This window comes from Coregonus clupeaformis, chromosome 35 (assembly GCF_020615455.1).
Source record: "Coregonus clupeaformis isolate EN_2021a chromosome 35, ASM2061545v1, whole genome shotgun sequence".
NCBI classification, from domain to species: domain Eukaryota; kingdom Metazoa; phylum Chordata; class Actinopteri; order Salmoniformes; family Salmonidae; genus Coregonus; species Coregonus clupeaformis.
This window is the reverse complement of record NC_059226.1, coordinates 31,148,917-31,172,284: the sequence shown is the minus strand read 5'-3', so window position 1 is coordinate 31,172,284 and position 23,368 is coordinate 31,148,917. Positions and strand designations below refer to the sequence as shown.

The following is a 23,368-nucleotide window of genomic DNA, read 5'->3' as shown; positions in this document are numbered from 1 at the left end:
TTATTGAATCTGACTATTCTGGGTACATCTCAATCTAGAATGGCATGCTAATCTTGTGCCCTCCTTAAATGCCAGGATCTAAACAGATTTTGCCACATTGCTTTTACCCAAGCATCCATCTGCCCATATAGGTTCCTTTGATTCCTGCAAGTACAATGCTGAAACTTGAACAGGAAGCTCCAATGAAAAGGATCATATTAACCAAGACCGAGTCTTCCATATTTATACATGCACAATGTATTTAATCAAATAATCTTCATTTCAAAACTTATTTTATTATGTAGGAAAGTTTCCCAAATGAAACACGAATACTGGAATGAACATGTTCACCTTTAGACGCACCAATTTAAGACAAACGGTCAAAATAAGGAAAGCTAACAGTGTGATTGCTATGGTTTTACTATGCTTAGTGTGACGTCCTATATAAACTGACCCGTATACACTCTTTATATAATTTACACATTTACAACATAATAATGATAACAAGTTAAACAATTTATTTTGTTCCCATGCTTCAGATATATACCTATGCCAAAGATTTTTATAACTAAACCAAGAGACCACAGCTTGTCGTTTACAATGGGAACAAATGTCATAATGGGCAGAGCCAAGCACACGCTAGCGATATCCTATTGGCGCGTTCTAACATCTGCATATTTCCATTAGGGAACGCCTACTCTGAAGTGCGTGCGTTCAATAACTCAATTCGCCTTTACACTCCTAACAATGCGATTTTTTTACTTTTGCAAAGGGTAAAGTCTACAAAACTTAGTCCACTCTGTTCATAACAGATTCTAGTTTTGGGAACAGAAAACGGTATTGAGATTAAATGTGTAATCGATGAGAAAATATGCAGAATGTCACCCAAAATCCATCTTCTCCCACTGCCCGCCATATTTGGTAGTGAGTGGAAATGCCAACCAGATGCTTCACATTTATACATCCAGTGAAATACCTGTCTCATTGCTCTCTGTGCCTATGCTGTCCCAACATTTCTAAATGGACACAGCCCTACAAAATAGAATATTCTGTACATGAGTCTGACAGGACATCAAACATAAAGCAGCACAACAAATTAAATCATAGCCTGTCCCATTTACAAAAATATGAATATGACAAAAGCAGCTGGCGTCCCATCGTTAACCCTACAACCCCCAACCTGAGCTCTGCTCACACCAGCAGTCTCTCAATGGCCATCTGGGTAGACTGGATCTGGGGCTTGAGCTGCGAGCCCTCCTTGATGGTGACCGAGGTGGCAATGACGGGGCGTGAGACCCCACAGGCGCGTCCCAGGGCCTGCTTGGAACGCACAAACACATAGGGTACGTTCTTGTCCTCGCAGAGCAGTGGCAGGTGGAGGATGATCTCCAGGGGCTCTGCGTCTGCGGCCATCACGATGAACTCGGCGATACCACGGTTCAGCGTTTTAGTGGCTGGTGGAAGAGAGGGCGAGCAGAGGTTAGAGTGACAAATCTGAAGCTGTGAGGTGATACTTTAAGAGGCATGTCTATTGTATCGCTGTTCTTCCAAACATGCTAGGAGAAACACAGTAACAACTCCCTTGTTGGAGTAAGCAACTTGTACGTTTCCAACCCTGCAACCAAAACAACGTAGTTCCACTACAGATAGGTCTGTCTCACCTTCATTGGCCCCTTTGCGGAGCTGCTTGTAATTGGCAGCTTGCTGCACAAGGTCCAGGATGGTTTTGCTCAGTGTGGCATCAGCAAGAGGGTAGGCCTTGGGGTTGACTTCTGGATCAGTCTGATAGGTTTAAATATATTGTGGTTAAAATGAATATGGGGACCAGGCCACACATATCAACACAGCGTGGACAGCCGCTAGTGGTCTCTATGTATTGTATCTGTCTTTTGACGGATCCACTCAAAATAAGGTCAACTACCTCAACTAGCCGGTGCCCCCGCACATTGACTCTGCAACGGTACCCCCCTGTATATATAGCCTCCCTACTGTCACTTTATTTTACTGTATATATAGCCTCCCTACTGTCACTTTATTTGACTTCTGCTCTTTTTTTCTCAACACTTTTTTTGTTGTTGTTTTATTCTTACTTTTTTTGTTTAAAATAAATGCACTGTTGGTTAAGGGCTGTAAGTAAGCATTTCACTGTAATGTCTGCACCTGTTGTATTCGGCGCATGTGACCAATAAAATTTGATTTGATTTGATTTGATTTAAGGTCAATAGCGACCACTAGCGGTTGTCCAGAGTGATCAACAGTGCATAGCTAGCTAGTTACTACAGTGAATGTTGTAAACACATAGCTAGGTCACAGTCGCCACACACATTTTTGCCCCTCTTTTAGCGATAATATCTAATCTGGGCAAATCAGACTATATTACTTTCATGGACTCAATTATGCAAGTTAGTTAGAAGTCCACAATACATCCATGTATCTTAAACATCTAGGAAACAACACGTGGTTAACGATACCAAATCAAATCAAATTGTATGTCACATTCACGTGTTTAGCAGATGTTATAGCGGGTGTAGCGAAATGCTTGTGCTTCTAGCTCCGACAGTGCAGTACCCAATACACACAAAAAAGTAAGTAATGGGATTTAAGAATATATACATATATGGACAAACAATGACAGAGCGGCATGGACTAAGATACTGAAGAATATTATAGAATAGAATGCAGTATATACATATGACATGAGTAGTGCAAGATGTGTAAACATTATTCAAGTGACTAGTGTTCCATTTCTTAAAGTGGCCAGTGATTTCAATAGGCAGCAGCAGCCTCTAATGTGCTAGTGATGGCTATTTAACAGTCTGATGGCCTTGAGATAGAAACTGTTTTTCATTCTCTCGCTTTGATGCACCTGTACTCTCGCCTTCTGGATGATACCACGCTGATGAGGCGTGGTGCTGCCAGATATTTCATAAACTAACAATAAGGCAGCTGTTAGCTAGCTAATTGGTTGGTCCCAACACAACAACAGATAGCTTGCTAGCCAGGCTAGCTAGCTAATTTCGCTAGCACAGTCATACATCCATTAGTTGAGCTCACCATTTCTTCAAATTTCCAGTGATTAAGACGTGAAATCCCTCTGTCCTCTCGGCGTGTGCTTCACATAGGACAGAAAAAACCTGTTGAAAGAAGTGTTCAAAAATGTGCAGTGAGTCCACAGATAAAACAATGAGACAGATATTTCACCGGATGTATAAATGTGAGGCATCCGCTTGGAGTTTCCACTCACTACCAAGTGAGCGAGAGGAAGCCCAGTGGCAGGCAGTGGGAGAAATGGAACGAGATGGATTTTGGCAGACATTCTGCTAATTTTCTCATCGGTGAAACATTTGATCTCAATACAGTTTTCTGTTCCCAAAACTAGAGTCTGTTACAAACAGAGTGGACTAAGTTTTGTAGACTTTACCCTTTGCCAAAGTTTTTTTAAATTGCGTTGTTTAGAAGGAGTGCAAAGACGAATTGAGTAATTGCACACGCGCACTTCAGAGTAGGCGTTTCCTAACGGAAATATGATCTGCCCATTTCTGTACTACCATGAAAATAAAATTCAAAACCAAATAAATCACTACTAACTTCTACCTCCCCCTCCCCCAAAAACCCTCCCCAACCCATTAAACGTTACCTATATCATGTTGAAACACTCCACCCTTAGGATTGTTCAGCATGTCAACAACCATTTCAACAGTAACATCGGTTACCCCCAATATCTATTTTGCCGTCTCCACAATAACCTTCAACCTGGCATTTCTGCTTTCCACAACCCGAGTCGTATTGATAATCTTACCAATAAAAGCTATGAAGTCAACTTTATTCATTATCAAAGTGTCCTTTGACACCGCACATTCATGAGCTAATGTTTCTGAACAGGCCTCAAAATGATGCCAGGACCATCAGAAGCACCAGCCCTGATAGTAGGTCCACTTACTACAGGAACATCCATGTAAGCTCCATCAGTCCGCACTGTAGTTCTACCAATCCGTCTTACATCCTCTGCATATGATACATCATGACTGATACTATATCGCTGAGCCTCTCTAGCCTCTCTCTGCACCTGGCATCCACCAAATGCTGTGTTCTCCCCCACAATTATAACACTTAACCTTCACATTGCTTCCACATTCAACTGTCGTACCCAATGATGTCATTGGTCGTACCCCATCAGAACCCAAAATATTAGCTTGTATTATTCCAATGGTTGTAAACAATGTTAATGTAAACAAACACGGTATCAGTGGAGGCTAGTGGAAGGAGCTATAGGAGGATGGGTATCAAACATATGGAAACAACGTTTGACTCCGTTCCATTTAGTCCATTCCATCCATTACAATGAGCCCGCTCCTCCCACCAGCCTCCTCTGCATAGTATAGGCTCAAAACATGGTTAAAACTTTAATTTAGATATCATGGATGGTCAGTCCTTGCATCCATAGCTCTGTCTATGAATTTAAGTGGTAACAGTTCTCCAGGCTCATCCCTCAGATTTTTACCGAACAGTATTGTTTCAACTGTCGATTGGCCCTTTAAAGTTAAATATCTCTGACGAATCTTTTTACCATTTTTGGATTGGCTGTGAAGAGCGGTGCATTGTGGGTAGGACGTCAGGGCGGCCATATCTGTATTCTGCTGCGGCTGAAGGAGAGGAACGGGAGTCATGAAAGGGATCCGAACTCTAAATCATTTCTCCGTGAGTCTCGTTACGCTATCCTATTAAACGTGTATTTTACAACGATATAACATGAGGTTTCGTGCATTCTTTCCGTTGGGGAGTCAATCGGAACCCACCCCGTGGACTCGCCGGCTAATTAGCCAAGGCTGGCTAGTGGAAGCAGATAGGTTAATTAGCCTGTCGGTGACCCTAGCTAACGTTAACTAGGGAATAGATCTAGCTAGGGGCGCTTACTTCTTTATTCTATCGACTTGACCGATATACTGTATCCAATCGGTTTCATGAACCAATAATATATAGCCATTCTTACTTACAAACGAAGATGTGTACTACATTTTACGATGGCATGTTAACTACTGGCGAATCGCTGTCAGGCTGTATTGCTAACTAGCTGTCACGTAGCCCATGGTTCCACTCCAGTTCAACCCATTGAAGGTCATTGCGGTTCTGCTGGTTTTTCATATCAATCCCGCACTGACAATCCTAGCCAGGTGACATGCCATGGAACTGTCTCAATTCACTTATCAAGTAATCTCATTGCAATGTTGATTGGTAGAGATGGAATCAGTAACTGCCAGCTTTAGCTTCGACAGTCTGACAATAAACCACCGGCTTTCTCCTGTCGTATCTAGTGTACTGCTGATTTCTAGGAAGCTTGACGAGTTAATGTTTTGATATTGCCCTGTTTTTGAACAATATATTATAGTATATTTGGAGTGCGCTGCTGCATTCCAGTGCTATCTGCTAAAATCCACATTTGCAACATTTTACATGAACAGACTCATCAATAACATATTCCTTCCGTCTGCAAACACATGGCCAAACGTTTTACAATTGTTGCATTGCATCGGGTTTTGCACGAACGCTCTTACGGCATATCTTATATATCCCAACTTTACATAGGGTGGTAAATACTAATCAAACATCAATAATACAGATAAACTTAGCTCATTTTCCCCATTCTCCATACGGGTCACGCGACACACATTAACTACTCCTGGATTTTTTTGCCTAAGATATTGATTATCAATGTCCAACGGGACGCTAGAAATAACACCTTTTATCCGTGCCCTGCTCCGAAAATCAAAGCTGTTCACTTCGTGCGTCGATATTTTCGCGAGCCACAATGCACACTCCTTTTGCTCTTTAGATACACACGATATCAACACCATACTACTCCTGGTTACTTTGACTGCATCCACTTTTCCCAACGCCTTCTTTACCATTCTCGTGACTTCAAAATGGTTTCCCAAATAAACATCTTTATCCAAAAAACGTACTCTAACAAGGAACGATTCATCAGAATCATTTTCCACAACAATTTTTGCCCCTTTTGTTCCATTCTTGGACTTCACTGATGTCCACTCATCTTTCTCGCTAATTGTACTCAACGCGCTTTCAGCTTCAAATGACACTTCTGCTTCCGCCATCTCACCGCCCTAGCACATTCCACACTCACTAGATGTGCAATTAAAGGGCCAAATGCGCAACTAAAAGGGAATTACACAAAAAATGTATGTGTTCGTTTTCTTCCATACCTAAAAAAAAAGGTCTTCTGATGTGATTCAACCATTGACATGGACTCAGAGCATCCGATTTCGTTGTTTTTCTATGAACAGTTCTAATTTTGAGAGTGCAAAACAAATCTAAAACCTGGAAAAATAAAACTGAGAACATAATTTGGAAAAATATAAAACAGAAAACAGTGTACAGGAGAAGGTAGTGCACTAAGAAACCGGGGAAGAGTTGCAGGGGAGAGAAGAGAAGAACAATGTGCCTATTTGAAAGCTAGAAAAAAATGAGTAGCTTGCAACACATTTAATTTTTTTAAGTAGCTCTCATGCTAGAAAAGGTTGGAGACCCCTGATTTGGGTAATCTCTGTGGTAATAACATGAAAATGCTCAAATGTGGAAAATTATCGGTAAGACTGCATGCAGCAAAAACACGAGTAGCTTCTTTTTCTCTCTTTTTATATTGTTGTCTGGTCAAGCAGACACCATAATCTCTTCCGACATTAGATGTTTGACTGGGGGTTGGATCATATCAGGTCTTTAGGATTTAACCTTCCGATTGAGTTTCCCTACACCTCACCCTCATCTTAACCAAGGTGCCACAGCCAATGTAGGATGTGTTCTCTCAGAAGGACAAAGAAGAAAAAGGCTTAACATACTACATATTTCAGGTTGGCTTGGCACCTAGTGAGTCTACCCTCAGAGTGGACTATATATAATCAAGAACACCCACTGCTCTAGTCTAGACCTCAGAATTCATCTCCCCTCTTTAGGTCTAGAGAAGGCTGCTCGTATCACAAAACATCCTCCTAAACAAAAACCTGTTATGATGGTTTGGTTTAATCCACCTGTAGTATTATTTTCAGCCATAAGATGTAATGTGACTGGGGTCATTTGAGGACAGAAGGAAATCTAGATCCCTCCACATGAATTGAATAGTGTATCATATCATATTGTAATTCCCTAGCTGAGGAAGTGCTGATGAGTGTTTGTTGGCATGATTTTTGTCATTTCCCTCCCCAGAGACGATGCTATGCAGCCAGGAGGAGTGATGCCCTCACTGAGCCCTTGGCTGGCCTGAAGGCTGGGGCTCCCCTGGCCCCACACAGTGTCCAGGTATGTCATAGGGGCCAAGAAGTTTTCACATGGGATCACAAGAAAAACTCTGGGCCCAAACTGGGGTTTGGAGTTTTTCTTGGTGGAGTCATATGGTTAGGGGGAAAAAAACCTAGGCTTGTGTTCTCCTGGTTTGGCCACGCGTGATGTCACTTAACTGAGGGATGAAGACCTGCTCTACTCTCTGGCTAAGCATTGTGATTATGTTCATGTGTAGACTTGTTTTAGGTACTACCATGCACGCACTTGTACTTATTGTATAGCCATATTTTCCCCTCCCAAATTGGAAAATGAACTTTTGGTTGTGTAGTTCATCACAAGAACTTCGCCTCAGTTGAACAGAATGGAATGGTTACTCTCTTATTCACTCCGCAGTTTCCAAAACAACGATGCAGCCAGTCTCACGTGTGTTCCAGCTGTGACATCATGACTCTCCCTCCCTGTGTTCTCTACTAGGTGTCCAAGCTGCCCAACGGTCTAGTGATTGCGTCGTTGGAGAACTACTCTCCCGTGTCAAGTGTGGGTGTGTTTGTGAAAGCAGGCAGTCGTTATGAGACTGTGGAGAACCAGGGAGTCAGTCATGTCCTGCGGTTGGCAGCCAACCTGGTAAGTCCCAGTGGTTTTATGAATGGATTGATCTCTTTGACTTGTGAATGAATACAACAATAAATGCAATTTCCATCACAGCTACACTTAAAAAAAAAGTCCTTAAGTTATTGAATGAACACTGTCACTGTTGTTGTTTTCAGACTACTAAGGGAGCATCTGCGTTCAGGATCTGTCGTGGTGTGGAGGCAGTGGGGGGCAGTCTGAGGTCAGTGAGTATGGAGAGTACAGTATACACTATATCTCCTCCCTCCCTGTTCCCTAATCCCCCTTTCTGTCCTCATGCAGAGTATACATTATACTGTTCCCTATCCCCCCCTCTCTCCACATACAGAGTGTATTCTATAATATAACCTCTGTTACCCTGTATGGCTCAGTTGGTAGAGCATGGCGCTTGCACCACCAGGGTTGTGGGTTCAATTCCCGGGGCCACCCATACGTAAAATGTCTGCACGCATGACTGTAAGTCACTTTGGATAAAAGCGTCTGCTAAATGACATGTATGTTGTTATTATTATTATTATACACTTGAGTACACTGTTGTGTTGTGTACCCCTTCCCTCCTGGTCCCTTATTCCTTCTCTGTGTCCCCCCCTGACCTGCTGTAAATAAACGTAAATGTAGGAGGCACAGACTCCCCCCTGATGCAGTGAAACATTAACAGCAACTTCAACACCCATACCTCACACAAGCTATACATTCACTCAATTATAGATGCACACGCATACAGTTGCCCTCTAGTCAACAGGGTGCTCACCTTTTAGGATAGAGCAGAATGCACAAGATGAAAGAAGCACAGATCGACACATGCATGTTGACATGTATTGGTATGAATCCTGTCCTGGGGGCAGAGAAAAGTGGTTTCCGCTAGATGGGCCAGCCGCAAAGTCAAAATTGGCTATATCATAAAACAATTATGAAAACAAAAATTGTGTTTTTCGTCTCAATTTAAGGTTAGGAATAAGGTTTGTTAGTGTGGTTAAGGTTAGTTTTTAAATCTGATTTGATGACTTTTTGGCTGTGCCAGCTAGTGCCCACCCTGTAGAGCTGCCTCCAGTACATGAATCATCCCAATAAATGCTAACATGCACACACAGCACAATAATGTTCCTATTTTCACCTCATTGCAAAGCAATGTGCATCATAGCTAGTCTAGTCTGGAGGATGTAGCTAACGTCTGTTTTCTGTGTGTCCACAGCGTAACGTCATCGAGGGAGACCATGGTTTACTCTGTGGAGTGTTTGAGAGACCACTTGTAAGTACCCTTACTACCGCAGCCAGACTCCCTCATAGTGTGTGGGTTTACTCTGGTGTTGATGGATGAGGAAACTTGAATTACGGGCACTTTGTATGCGAGTACAGGGTTGATTCATGGTGTAATTAGCCCCTGTGTTTCTTACCTATTTATTATAGAGGCTTCCCACAGGGCCACTTTAGGTGATCTTAATTAATCATTTATGTTGTGACTGTTGCATTGTCCCTGTGGGTGTCCAAGTGTTTGTGTCTGCCCGTCCAACGTCCATCCTTCTCCTCAGAGACACAGTGATGGAGTACCTGATCAACGTGACCACGACCCCAGAGTTCCGGCCGTGGGAGGTGGACGACCTGACCTCCAGGGTCAAGGTAGACCGGGCCTTGGCCCACCAGTGTCCACAGATAGGTCAGCAACACTTCCCTCTATTCACTTTACTTGTCCAGCACGATCGCTCCTTGTTGAATTAATCAGTTTTATTGAATTACCAGTAGCATTTTGATTTAGCATATATTTGTATGCTGCAGATCTATTTACAAAGTTATCAGTGGTGGTTAGTTATGAATATTGAGTAGAATGGTTAGCATTAAGCCAGTGACTTAATCCTCTATGTTTGACCCACACATTGTATTACATTATATATTGGTCTAATATTAATTGATCAGTACGTGTTTTTTTGTTGTTGTCTTTAGTCATTTGTCTAGCATCCTGTTATTAGTTCCCCTTGCCAACACACTGACTGACTTGTCTTTTGTTATGGTGTTATTTTCTCTGAAGGTGTCATTGAGAAGTTGCATGAAGCTGCTTACAAAAACGCTCTATCCAACTCCCTGTACTGTCCTGACTACATGGTTGGCAAAGTCAGTGGTGAACAGGTAAGACTGTGTTAATAGCCGCGTTAATAGTTGTGTTAATCACTATGTTCATCGCTGTGTTAATAGCTGTGTTAATACCTGTGTTAGTATGGCAGTATTGTTCTATATCGTGGAGCTCCGCCCCATAGGGGAGCTCTGCTCCTAGTGGTTTACCCTCTGCCCTAAGGCAGCAGCAGCCTGAGACAAAATTATGCACACACCTACAGCCAATAGGAGTACAGGTGTCCCTATAAGAGGGGATGCCTCCCCTCAATCAGCCTCCCTTTTTCTTCAGCGACTGGACTAGACTGAAGAAGCCAAGAAGAGACGAAGAGAAGACTCAGGACGAAGAAAACGCTGTCGATTTTCCAGATCATCGACGTCGTCCTACAATGAGCACACCAAGCTTATCCATAGGGTAAGTATTTAACAAAAGCTCTTTTCAGAGCTCAATGTCGCTGTTCCCCTTGGCGGCTGTCGACCCCCCGACATATGTTTCGTGGGTTGAGGGACACAGCACGCCAGGGACAGCTTCATTAATCCCCCACTATGCGCCAGCTGCGCCTCCTTTTTGAAGGAGTGGAAGCAGCGTTGGCCATTTTTAGGGAGGATATTCCTCTTGAGGATGTGCTATCAGTGTTAGTCTCAGCTTCTGAGGCATCATCTGAAGGCGCTGACTCAGGAGATGACAGGGCTATTGGGGAAGAAATGAATATTCTATTGGAACAATTCATTACACTGACCCAGATGTTTAACACCCCTTTTCCTTCGGGAAATTGTGAGGTCATTACATCCCTGGATGATGACGCCACAGCCTCTCTGTGCCTGAATTCTCAGGTCTCATTGAATGGGCTGCTAAACAGCGGGAGATTAAGCTGCCCCCATTCCCTCCAACCCGGAAGTGGATATGAGGAAGGGCGGCCGTTACTCTCGCTACAGCTTGGCGTCAGACGGCGGCCTCCAGCAGCAAGGGAGCGGGCCTCGCCCCCCCCTGCAGCGCCAGAGGTGCCGGCGAGAGAGGTCATTAAAGCGTCATCCTGGCATCACCCGAAGGGCGGCCAGAAGAGACGCCGTTTATGACAGGCGAGGGGGAGAGAACGGAAGACGACACAGCGCCTGCTGTGACCGAGCCCACTGTCCCCCCCCCACTCTACCGTTGAGTGTATGGAGGAGAATGTTTTTTGTTGATGTGTGTAATAAAGAGTTGGCTCTACTTGACACTGTCAAAAAAGAGCCCCTTTTCCATAATACATCCGAGAGCGTTCGACCTTCCTCACTCTCGCTCTCTCTCTTACCACTATGAGTGCAGCTCAGCCCACCATGGTGCGTTGCTGAATGCACACATAAGGCAGGTATATAAAAGGTATTAAGTGTACCTTATAAAGACCTCACTTTACAGACTCCTAGGAGTGCTGTAGTGAGTGTCTCACATAGCAGGCTGCAGTCTCAGCCAGATAATGGCATGATGACGCGACCGCTATTCGGGACGGCGCTCTGTCTCAGGCTAACGCCTCAGTCAGTGCAGTTCAGACCCGTGCTGCGTTCACGGAGGGCCTGATTACTACGGTTACGGGCGTAACCAACGTATCGGCGCCCCCGTTTCTCTCAGAACGCGCTGATAATAACCACATTGGGGATGGCGCACTATCACAGACTAAGGTCTCTGTTAGTACGACCCAGACCCATGCTGCGTTCAAGAAGGGCCCGATTACCACGGTCACGAAGGTGCCCAGTGTATCGGCGCCCCCACCTTTCTGAACGCGCCCAGGCTCACCACACTGAGTGTAGTTCAGCCCACCAGAGGTGCAGAGCTGAACGCACACAGGAGGTGAAAGGAGGAATAATACCTAGACGCCGTCTTGGTTTATCTCAAAGAGACCTCACATTACAGACTCCAAGGAGTACTGTAGTGAGTGCCTCTCATAGCAGGCTGCAGTCTCAGTCAGGAGACATGATGACGCAGCCGCTAGTTGGGGATGGCGCACTATCGCAGACTAAGGTCTCGGTTAGTGCGATTCAGACCCATGCTGCGTTCACGGAGGGCCCGATTACCACGGTGACGAAGGTTCCCAGTGTATCGGCGCCCCCACTTCTTTCTGAATGCGCTAATACTCACCACACTGAGCGTAGTTCAGCCCAACAGAGGTGCAGAGCTGAACGCACACAGGAGGTGAAGGGAGGAAAGATACCAAGACACCGTCTTGGCTTATCTCAAAGAGACCTCACATTACAGACCCCAAGGAGTACTGTAGTGAGTGTCTCTCATAGCAGGCTGCAGTCTCAGTCAGGAGACATGATGACGCAGCCGCTATTTGAGGATGGCGCACTACTCGCAGACTAAGGTCTCGGTTAGTGCGATTCAGACCCATGCTGCGTTCACGGAGGGCCCGATCACCACGGTCACGAAGGTGCCCAGTGTATCGGCGCCCCCACTTCCCTTTGAACGCGCTAATACTCACCACACTGAGCGTGACTCAACCCACCAGGGGTGCAGAGTTGAACACACACAGAAGGTGAAAGTTAAGAAGGTATCAAGGCGCCGCCTTGTTTTACCTCATAGAGACCTCATACTACAGACTTCTAGGAGTACTGTAGTGAAGGGCTCTGATAGCGAATTGCAGTCACCTAAGATGACGCAATCGCTTGCTGGGGATGGTGCCCTGCCGCAGGCTGTGGCCTCGGTCAGCGCAATTCAGACCCGCGATGCGTTCAAGGAGGGCAGGAATACGACGGTTACGGGTTTAACCGATGTCCCTACTCCTCTTTCTTTCTCAGAACGCATTTCCTCTCCCTTTCACGGGAGGCCCACCTTGGGCTGTTCCACCACTTCAATGTTGGGGAACAGTGGCGGTAAGGGCCATAGAGGAATACAGGTCCTTCCTACTGGATGCACCACAGCTTCGCGCCCAGCCACTTTCTTTGCATTGCTGGCAGTGGCGAAGAAGCTGCACCCTCTCACGCTGGCTAGAACAGACGTTGCAGAAGGGTTATGCTCTCCAATTCCACCGGACCCCACCCCCGTTCAGGGGAGTGGTGGAGACGGTGATGAAAACGCCAGACAAAGTGGCCGCTCTGATGACAGAGATTACGGAACTTTGGCGAAGGAGGCGGTGACAGTAGTTCCCCGGGAGCAAAGGAACAAAGGGCTATATTCACCTCCTAGTGCCCAAAAAGACGGGGGGAGTGAGGCCGATTTTGGATTTACGCATTCTCAACGAGAGCATAACCAAACGGCCCTTCCGAATGCTAACGACAAAACGTCTGCTGGAATGTGTCCAGAGAGGGGACTTTTGTACGAGCATAGACCTAAAGGACGCGTACTTTCATGTGCCGGTTCAGCCGCGTCACAGGAAGTTTCTGCGGTTCGCCTTTCAAGGGGTGGCATACGAATACACGAGGATGCCATTTGGGTACGCCCTGGCACCTCGCACATTTTCCAAGTGTGTGGAGGCGGCATTGGAACCGCGTTGCGTCGTCAGGGAATACGGCTACTAGCCTACCTGGACGACCTACTGGTTCTCGCCCCGTCAGCAGAGCTGGCGATCACTCACACAACACAGACAGTGATGCATCTCACAAGTCTGGGGTTTGCTGTGAATTGGAAAAAGAGCGCCCTGGCCCACTCATCAGATTGTCTACCTGGGGATACAGCTAGACACTGTGAGGATGAGGGCTCGACTTTCGGACCCCCGAAGGGTAGCCTTGTTGCTAGCCCTAAGGAAGTGTCGTCCGAATCACACGGTGACGGCGCTGTCGATCATGTCACTTTTGGGTCTCATGTCGTCAGCCCACTCTGTGGTTCCGCTGGGACTCCTGCACATGCGCAGGACGCAGCGATGGTTCGCCCAACTAAGACTAGATCCATTGCGTCAACGTCATCGGTTGGTGGTGGTTCCCCTCTCGCTCAGTGCAGACCTAAACTATTGGAGAAACTCGCGCGTTCTCACGCACGGAGTCCCGATAGGAAAGGTGTCCTCTCACATCCCAGTATTCACGGATGCGTCCCTGACGGGATGGGGAGGGACATGTCAGACACAAGCGATAGGAGGTGTGTGGCCTCAATCAGGTCGTCACATCAACCTCCTGGAGTTGGAAACGGTTCGACTGGTTCTGACCCACTTCGCGTCTACCCTTCGGGGTCGCGATGTGCTGGTCTGGTCAGACAACCGGACCACAGTAGCCCACATAAATCGCCAGGGAGGAGTCAGGTCTCCTGCTCTCCATCGGGCGGCAGAGGAATTGTGGCTGTGGGCTCACGAGCACCTTCGCTCATTGAGAGCAGCACACATTCCGGGCTACTTGAACGTAGGAGCAGACCTCATGTCAAGAGGGGGTCCTCGAGACGACGAGTGGTGTCTGCATCCAGACATTGTTCTCCAGATTTGGGAACAATTCGGGAGAGCCGAGGTGGACCTATTCGCGTCACGCGTGAACGCGCAATGTCCTCTGTGGTTCTCTCTGAGGGAACAGGACGAACCGCCACTGGGAAGGGACGCCTTTGCGCACCAACCATGGCCGAGAGTTCTCCTGTATGCATTCCCTCCGCTGTCCTGCATTCTCCCACTGCTAGCCAGGGTGAGGTCAGGGGGGCTGTCCGTGATACTGATAGCGCCCGATCGCCCAGGGGCTCCGTGGTTTGCGGAGATGAGTCAGATGTTGATTGCGCCACCTTGGCCAATTCCACATCGACGGGACGCGTTGTCTCAGGCGGCTGGCACGATAGGGAAATTGCCCATAATCGGCCAACCACTGAAGGCCTGGCTGCTGAGAGGGACAGGCTAGAGCGCCGTGGGTTATCTGATGCAGTGATCAGGACCATACAGGGTTCACGTGCCAGTTCCACTTCTAAGATGTATGCCAGTAGATGGAACGTGTTTTCACGATGGTGTGTCACACAAGGTGTAGACCCCATGAGCTGTCAGGTGGAGAGTATTCTCTCTTTTCTACAGCTCATGCTTGATAAGCAAAAATCGCCTGCCACGATTAGAGTGTTTGCAGCAGCGATTTCAGCTTGTCATGAGGGTTTTGGCAGAGACAATGTCTTTAGCCACCCTCTAGTGAAACGCTTCCTATTAGGATAGGTCACAGACCGTGGAGCTGTGGGCTTTTTCTCCTCCTCCTCATAGAGAGAGGAGTGAGGAAAAGCTCCATCGCCTGTGCCCGGTACGCGCTTTGGCGTGTTACGTCGAGCGCACAGCAGCGATTAGGTCATCGCCTCAGTTGTTTGTGTGTCACGGTGCGGCTGCACTAGGTAGACCACTTTCAAAACAGAGGTTGTCTCATTGGCTTTGTGAAGGCATTGAGACAGCTTATGAGGCAGCGGGGCGGCAATTGCCTCAGGGTATCAGAGCTCACTCCACTCGTGGAGTAGCGGCTTCTACTGCCCTTTTCAGAGGAACAGGAGTAGAGGATATCTGTAGAGCAGCATCCTGGTCGACGCCGTCTCCATTTATCCGTTTCTATCTCTTAGATATGTCTTCTAATTCCCTGGCTCGATCTGTACTCAGCGTGGCTGAAGGGAGATCTTGAGCAAGAAAGAGAGGAGAAGCAGGACTGTGGACACAGGTTTCCATCAGGTCCGCTTTGGTTAGGAAGACGTGTTTTTGACAGATGTGTTTTCTAACTCTTTGGCTCGGTCTGTACTCAGCATAGCTGAAGGGAGATCTTGAGCTAGGAAGAGAGGGAAAAGCAGGACTATGGACAGGGTTTCCATCAGGTCCGCTTTGGATAGGAAAACATATTTTGTGGCACGAATCCTGACTGACAGGGTCAGTACAGTAGAGGCATGCGTTGATTAACAGAATGTGAGGTCATCTATCTGCTTGTTCAGTTAGTATGACTCATGTTTTTGTTCCTGCCCACTAATCTCTGGGATTCCATTGAGTGAGTGAGGGCGGTCTACCGCGTTTACAATGTAGAGTGACACTTGGTGTCATTCCATTAGTGGTCGGTAGTGTTTTCACAGGATATTGAGGCACATCTATCTGCTAGTACAGATTAGTATGGCTTCTATTCTGGTGATCTGCCCACTAGTCATTGGCATTGCCATTGGACTAGGTGGGGCGGGTCTTTAACCGATGACGCGGTATATTGTGACGCCCGTAGGGGTTTTTAGTTGCAGTACTGCGGGACTCGGTTGCAGCCATTGCTAGGCCTGACTTTCTCGTTTCGATGGGAAGTGTTAGGCTCGGCAGGGAGTACATTTTGGGAGCGCTACGCTCCGCCTTAAACCACTAGGAGCAGAGCTCCCCTATGGGGCGGAGCTCCACGATATAGAACGATTAGTTACCGGAGTGTAACTCCAGTTCTATGAGTGGAGCGGAGCCCCATAGGACTTAAGGCCCTGCCGACCCTCTCTAGTCTCGCTGAAGAAAAATATCTCGGGAGGCTGATTGAGGGGAGGCATCCCCTCTTATAGGGACACCTGTACTCCTATTGGCTGTAGGTGTGTGCATAATTTTGCTTCAGGCTGTTCTGCCCTAGGGCAGAGGGTAAACCACTAGGAGCAGAGCTCCCCTATGGGGCTCCGCTCCACTCATAGAACTGGAGTTACACTCCGGTAACTAATCGTTCACCATAGTGCTACTTTGTGTTTGTCACAGCATAGCTCTCTCTTAAACTCTCTCCTACTTCCTTATCCCTCTTAGCTGCAGTCCTTTGTCCAGAACAATTTCACCAGTGCCAGAATGGCTCTAGTAGGACTAGGTGAGTGTGTCTGTCTGGTCGTCTTTTCGATCCAGTGGCACCCTGGGTCTCCTTTCTTCTTTCTATGTCTTGCAGCTCCTTCAGCATGGCTTCAGGGCTGTTCTGATTCCTTGCCCTACCTTTTCCCGGAAGTATGCAGCCCCTCATGGATTGAAAAGAAATGGAGTAATGCCAGGAATATGGTGGAAACTAACTCTAGCCAATGTATTACTTTTAAATCCTTGAGGGGATATTGAGCAAGTGCACACTTCAGGAAGAAGGGTAGTGAATCGGAACAACCCTATTAATTGGGTCCCTATAAGGGTCATATCCTTTGAATTAGACCGATGTAAACTCTCTCTCCCTCTGGGTGAGTGCGTGCGTACTGTGTACACATCACATTTCCTTTGGCCTCTGTCCAAACCCTAGAGGCTGTCTAAAGATATGTGGAGTTAGAGGTCAGCTGTTCTGCTCTAGTATGACGCTGTGTGTGTGTGTGTGTGTGTGTGTGTGTGTGTGTGTGTGTGTGTGTGTGTGTGTGTGTGTGTGTGTGTGTGTGTGTGTGTGTGTGTGTGTGTGTGTGTGTGTGTGTGTGTGTGTGTGTGACATGACTGCTCTCTGGTATGTACTAGTGATAGGAAATAAATAGATAGTTACATATCGAGATATTATTTTTGACGATGTATCGTTTTGACAATATCGCAATATTATTTTTGCGCTAGTTGGCTGTACCTGCCCCAAAACTCCAGTATTTTTCCTTCAGAGCTTGTTCTCCATCTTCTTTTTAAAAAGGGAGCCAATTTGTTTTCAGCACTTACACTACATGGCCAAAAGTATGTGGACACCTACCCATCGAACATCTCATTCCAAAATCATGGGCATTAATATGGAGTTGGTCCCCCTTTGCTGCTATAACAGCCTCCACTCTTCTGGGAAGGCTTTCCACTAGATGTTGGAACATTGCTGCGGAGACTTGCTTCCATTCAGCCACGAGCATTAGTGAGGTCGGGCACTGATGTAGGGCGATTAGGCCTGACTCGCAGTCGGCGTTCCAAGTCATCCCAAAGGTGTTCGATGGGGTTGAGGTCAGGGCTCTGTGCAGGTCAGTCAAGTTCTTCCACACCGATATCGACAAACCATTTCTGTATGGACCTCGCTTTGTGCACGGGGGCATTGTCATGCTTAAAAAGGAAAGGGCCTTCCCCAAACAGTTGCCACAAAGTTGGAAGTACAGAGTCGTCTAGAATGTCATTGTATGCTGTAGCGTTAAGATTTTCCTTCACTGGAATTAAGGGGCCTAGCCCGAACCATGAAAAACAGCCCCAGACCATTATTCCTCCTCCACCAAACTTTACAGTTGGCACTATGCATTGGGGCAGGTAGCGTTCTCCTGGCATCCGCTAAACCCAGATTCGTCCTTTGGGCTGCCAGATGGTGAAGCGTGATTCATCACTCCAGAGAACACGTTTCCATTTCTCCAGAGTCCAATGGCGGCGAGCTTTACACCACTCCAGCCGACGCTTCGCATTGCGCATGGTGAACTTAAGCTTGTGTGCGGCTGGTCGGCGATGGAAACCCATTTCATCAAGCTCCTGGCGAACAGTTATTGTGCTGATGTTGCTTCCAGAGGCAGTTTGGAACTCGGTAGTGAGTGTTGCAACCGAGAACAGATTATTTTTACGCGCTATGCGCTTCAGCACACGGCGGTCCCGTTCTGTGAGCTTGTGTGGCCTATCACTTCGTGGCTGAGCTGATGTTGCTCCTAGACGTTTCCACTTCACAATAACAGCACTTACAGTTCATCGGGGCAGCTCTAGCAGGGCAGAAATTTGACAAACTGGCTTGTTGGAAAGGTGGCCTCCTATAACGGTGCCACGTTGAAAGTCACTGAGCTCTTCAGTAAGGCCATTCTACTGCCAATGTTTGTCTATGGAGATTGCATGGCGGTGTGCTCGATTTTATACACCTGTCAGCAATGGGTGTGGTTGAAATAGCCAAATCCACTAATTTGAAGGGGTGTCCACATACCTTTGGAGTGTATTTCCCTTACTGATCAAAACTGATTTTCTCATGGTTCTCTCTTGTCCTTCTGCAGCAGACATATGGTGAGCAATATATATATCGAATCGCAATAAAATCACAGTATCGAATCGCAATACATATAGAATGGCACTAGATATCGCATCGGCACCTAAGTATGGTGATAATATCGTGAGGTCCCTGGCAATTCCCGGCCCTAGTATGTACCCCTGTGTGAAACACTGAACTGAGGGCATGTGATGACAGTCTACCTGTGTGTGTCTCTTGCTGGCTCTCTGGTGTGTGTGTTGCAGTGACATGGCCCCTGTTTGTGCTGTCTCTCCCCAGGTGTGAATCACTCTGTGCTGAGGCAGGTAGGAGAGCAGTTCCTCAGTGTCCGCAGTGGGGCTGGAGTCACTGGGGCCAAGGCTGTATACCGCGGAGGTAAGACCCATAGAGAGCCTTAGATGCAATGCACGCCTAACTGCTGAGCTCTAGTCTGGGCCACGGATTCAGTCAACCCCAGTGTGTGAGCTAGGATGGGTGTGTGCGTGCCCTGATGGTGGTTAACCGTGTGTGACTGTGTCCCTTCAGGTGAGCTGCGGGTGCAGAACGGGGCCGGTCTGGTCCACTCGTTGATCGCCAGCGAGGGCGGTGTGACTGGATCAGCGGAGGCCAATGCCTTTAGTGTGCTGCAAAGGGTTCTGGGAGCCGGGCCACACGTAAAGAGAGGCTCCAATGTCACCAGCAAACTGAGCCAGGGCATCGCCAAGGCAACCACACAGCCCTTCGATGTGAGTAACTTCCCTGTTTGTTGCTACAGTTATGCCTGTGTTGTTGGTTGTGGTCACTACAATAGAAATCGATATTCTACATAGCTGAAATTCTACATAACTGAGTTTTCATTGTATGATTGTCTAAATTACACACAAATATCTGGTAAGACAGAGAAAAATAAAAGGTTTAGAGGTTAGAAAGGACAATGATCTTGGACTATCTTGTGTACAGAAGTTACTCTAATGCTTCTTTCTCTGTCTCCTATGCAGGCCACAGCCTTCAATGCCACATACGCTGACTCCGGACTCTTTGGAGTCTACTCCATCGCCCAAGCCGACTCTGCAGGAGAGGTGAATACACTATAATGCAGTAGTAACATAAGGACGTGTTAGTACCTGATATATGTTGATAAGTGACTGTCCCTAACAGTGACTGTCCCTCTCTGTACAGGTGATCAAAGCTGCCATCGGCCAGGTGACAGGGGTTGCGAAGGGAGGCGTGTCCGAGGATGATGTCACCAGAGCAAAGTGAGTTCACCAGACAATATGGCTCATTAGGTGGACCATGAAGCTTGGCGCTATCTCTCTGGTTTTATTTATTTTTATTTAACCTTAAACCAAGCAAGTCAATTAATAACAAATTATTATTTACATTGATGGCCTATAATAACTTCTTGCCCTGATTTGACCTTTGACCCTGTCCCCATCATACCTGGTAGGAACCAGTTGAAAGCCGAGTACCTGATGTCCATGGAGAGTTCTGAGGTCCTGCTGGAGGAGATGGGGGCCCAGGCCCTGTCCAGCGGAGCCTACCACTCACCAGAGACCGTTACCCAGAGCATCGACTCTGTCAGCCACGCTGATGTCGTCAATGTGAGTACACTTCAACATTGACCATCATGGCTAAGACATAAGAAACATAAATATATCTATTCACATTCAATATACACCGAGTGTATAAAACATTAGGAACACCTTCCCTTTTGCCCCCAGAACAGCCTAAATTCATCAGGGTATGGACTCTACAAGGTGTTAAAAGATGTCCTTTGGGTGGTGGACCATTCCTGACACACGGGAAACTGTAGAGCATGAAAAGAACAGCAGCGTTGCAGTTCTTGACACACTCAAACCGGTGCGCCTGGCACCTACTGTATTAACATACCCCGTTCAAAGGCACTTAAATATTTTGTCTTGCCCATTCACCCTCTGAATGGCACACATGCACAATCCATGAGACCCATGGGGCGGCGCACAATTGGCCCAGCGTCGTCCAGGGTAGGGGAGGGAATGGCCAGTAGGGATGTAGCTCAGTTGGTAAAGCATGGTGTTTGCAACGCCAGGGTTGTGGGTTCGATTCCCACGGGGGGGGTATGAAAAATAAAAAAATAAACTAACTGTAAGTCGCTCTGGATAAGAGCGTCTGCTAAATGACTAAAATGTAATGTAAAATGTAATTGTCTCAAGGCTTAAAAAAAGAAAGGGGAAAAAATCTATATAGAATAACATTTTTGAAGACTGATTTCTGTGTGCCTCCTACATTTAGGTTTATTTATAGCAGGTGAGCTGGGGACAGAGAGGAGGAATATGGGACAAGGTGATAAGTGTATTATTTTGTTTTTCCAGGCTGCGAAAAAGTTTGTGGACGGCAAGAAATCGATGGCAGCTAGCGGACACCTCGCCAACACACCCTTCGTGGATGAATTGTGAAAAGAAACAAACCATAAACAATGAAACAGTTATTTAACATTTTAACCTGGGCAGGTTGTGCCTGGCTGCTTACTCCAGAAAAAGGAACCTGGTTCTGATATGAAGCCCATGACTTCTTCTCACAGCAAACGATAATCCTTTGTTGTTACAAATCATGTTAAAGTTAGTTCTGCAATAAGTGTACACAGTCTGCAGGAATAATTATGAATTTTTTTTGTCCATTTCACTGTATATCTGTTGTAAATTCATTAAATGGTCTATCTACAGTAATGGCAGTCTCTGATTTGATCACCAAGGTGAATGAGAATTGAATATATCGTTGATGTTATTCTGCCCAGCTCCTGCAGGGGGGGACGAAGAGCTGTGAAAATCAGTTAAGAGCTGCTACATCGGCAAAAATGTTGCATCTAGTGTAGCAGCCAGGTATGTTAGAATGAGGGGAAATTGTGGGGTATTGTTTTTTATACTGAACAAAAATATAAACGCAACATGTAAAGTGTTGGTCCCATGTTTCATGAGCTGAAATAAAAGATCCCAGAAATGTTCCATATGCACAAAAAGCTTATTTCTCTCAAATGTTATGCACAAATGTGTTTACATCCCTGTTAGTGAACATTTCACATTTGCCAAGATAATTCATCCACCTGAAAGGTATGGCATATCAAGAAGCTGATTAAACAGCATGATCATTACACAGGTGCACCTTGTGCTGGAGACAATAAAAGGCCGCTCTGAAATGTGCAGTTTTGTCACACAACACAATGCCACAAATTGGGGGAGGGGGCTGAGGAGTATTTATGTCTGGAATAAAGCCCTTTTCTGGGGAAATACTCATTCTGATTGGCTGGGCCTGGCTCCAAAGTCGGTGGGCCTATGCCCTCCCAGGCCCACCCATGGCTGAGCTCATTGCCCAGTCATGTGAAATCCATAAACTAAGGCCTAATGTATTTATTTCAATTGACTGATTTCCTTCTATGAACTGTAACTAAATCAAATCTTTAAAATTGTTGCATGTTGCGTTTATATTTTTGTTCAGTATATTATGCAGAAGTGATCGATCTGGAGTTTGGTCAAACATGTTATCAAAAATATGGCACAGCAAAAGCAGCCAGGAAGAATAACAGCAATGGCTAGAGAGAGAGAGGGGCAAAAAAGGCCTTGATGACTAAACATGACAAATCAACACAGATAACAACTGGATGTCAGTGACTCATGTTTTCAAGGAACGTAGTGAGAGAACAATAATAGCTACATATCCATGTGGTTCTATTTAGGTTCAAAATGTATTGCCCATTGGACATGGTGGAGTGGTGCTGGAGTCAGTGATTGACTGACTGTGTGGTAACAGGGAAATTAACTAATATACCTCCTGTGCCATAAATGCCATGAAGGCTATAGTGTACTTATATCAGTGGTGCCCAAATGTGGGGACCCCTGAGAAAATCTAATCTTATCAATCAAATTAATAACTGTTTTCTCTTCAAATGGGTATAGATTGTATTTTATTTTGTTAGGATCTCTTTTAGTCCTCATTTGGACTAATCTTCCAAGAGTCCTTAAACATTAATACATTAATAGATTTCACATTGAATTCACGTTAGTTGACAACTCAACCAAATGTACATCAAAACTAGACGTTAAACTGATGTCTGTGCCCAGTGTGAAGACTCACATTGCTGAGACTGCTGTGTTGAGTGGGGTGGGTGGTTACTTTCTGCTGATTGCTTTGCTGCTCTAATGGAAATAGTGGAAAGCGCTGACCAGCAAAGTACTGCTACCTGGCACACTCCCTTGTTAGATCAGAGGATTTGCTTTGACCATGAAACTACAGCATGTGTCTGTGAGAATGAACTAAGGCATCTACAAATGCCTTTGTTGGCAAAAATATGTCACCAAAAGGTCATCATACAAACATTTCAGATTGTAGTTTTTTTCACCCCCATCACTCCTATCTTGGGGACCACTTTTATCTGGTAGAATGGACACTTATTCTAACATGGGATAAGGAGCCTTTGAGTGTTCAAAGGAAAGGCGTTACTTCTTCCTCTGATGAGAATAATAAACGGTTTCATAAACGTCATGTCCTTCTAGATGATTGGTCTCATCTACCTCCTCTGCATGGTCCCATCTGGCTGAAACGTCCCTCACCCCAACGATCTCGCGAGACGAGAGCGGATGCCCCC

The 23,368-nt window shown here is 46.2% G+C and overlaps 2 protein-coding genes across 3 annotated transcripts; one reads left to right on the top strand and one right to left on the bottom strand.

The window, feature by feature from the left end:
• Positions 1-255: 255 nt before the first annotated feature.
• LOC121551391 (NHP2-like protein 1) lies at positions 256-4,045 on the bottom strand. 2 transcript variants are annotated; one of them, XM_041864016.2, is made up of 4 exons: positions 3,920-4,045; positions 3,034-3,113; positions 1,641-1,761; positions 256-1,433 (listed from the first exon to the last, which is right to left on the bottom strand). In XM_041864016.2, exons 2-4 carry the CDS (start codon positions 3,034-3,036, stop codon positions 1,171-1,173), a joined length of 387 nt encoding a protein of 128 aa, XP_041719950.1. In that variant the 5' UTR covers positions 3,037-3,113; positions 3,920-4,045; the 3' UTR covers positions 256-1,170. The 2 variants fall into 2 exon arrangements, with proteins under 2 accessions (XP_041719950.1, XP_041719951.1); XM_041864017.1 differs by lacking the exon at positions 3,920-4,045 and adding an exon at positions 3,401-3,419.
• Positions 4,046-4,571: 526 nt separating this feature from the next.
• On the top strand, positions 4,572-21,455 carry LOC121551830 (cytochrome b-c1 complex subunit 2, mitochondrial-like). The gene is made up of 14 exons (XM_045210681.1): positions 4,572-4,677; positions 7,195-7,287; positions 7,744-7,893; positions 8,037-8,101; positions 9,092-9,148; positions 9,429-9,553; positions 9,923-10,020; positions 16,647-16,704; positions 19,051-19,146; positions 19,297-19,496; positions 19,749-19,829; positions 19,930-20,006; positions 20,198-20,351; positions 21,102-21,455. The coding sequence occupies exons 1-14, from the start codon at positions 4,645-4,647 to the stop codon at positions 21,183-21,185; spliced, it is 1,371 nt and encodes a 456-aa protein (XP_045066616.1). The 5' UTR covers positions 4,572-4,644; the 3' UTR covers positions 21,186-21,455.
• Positions 21,456-23,368: the final 1,913 nt, after the last annotated feature.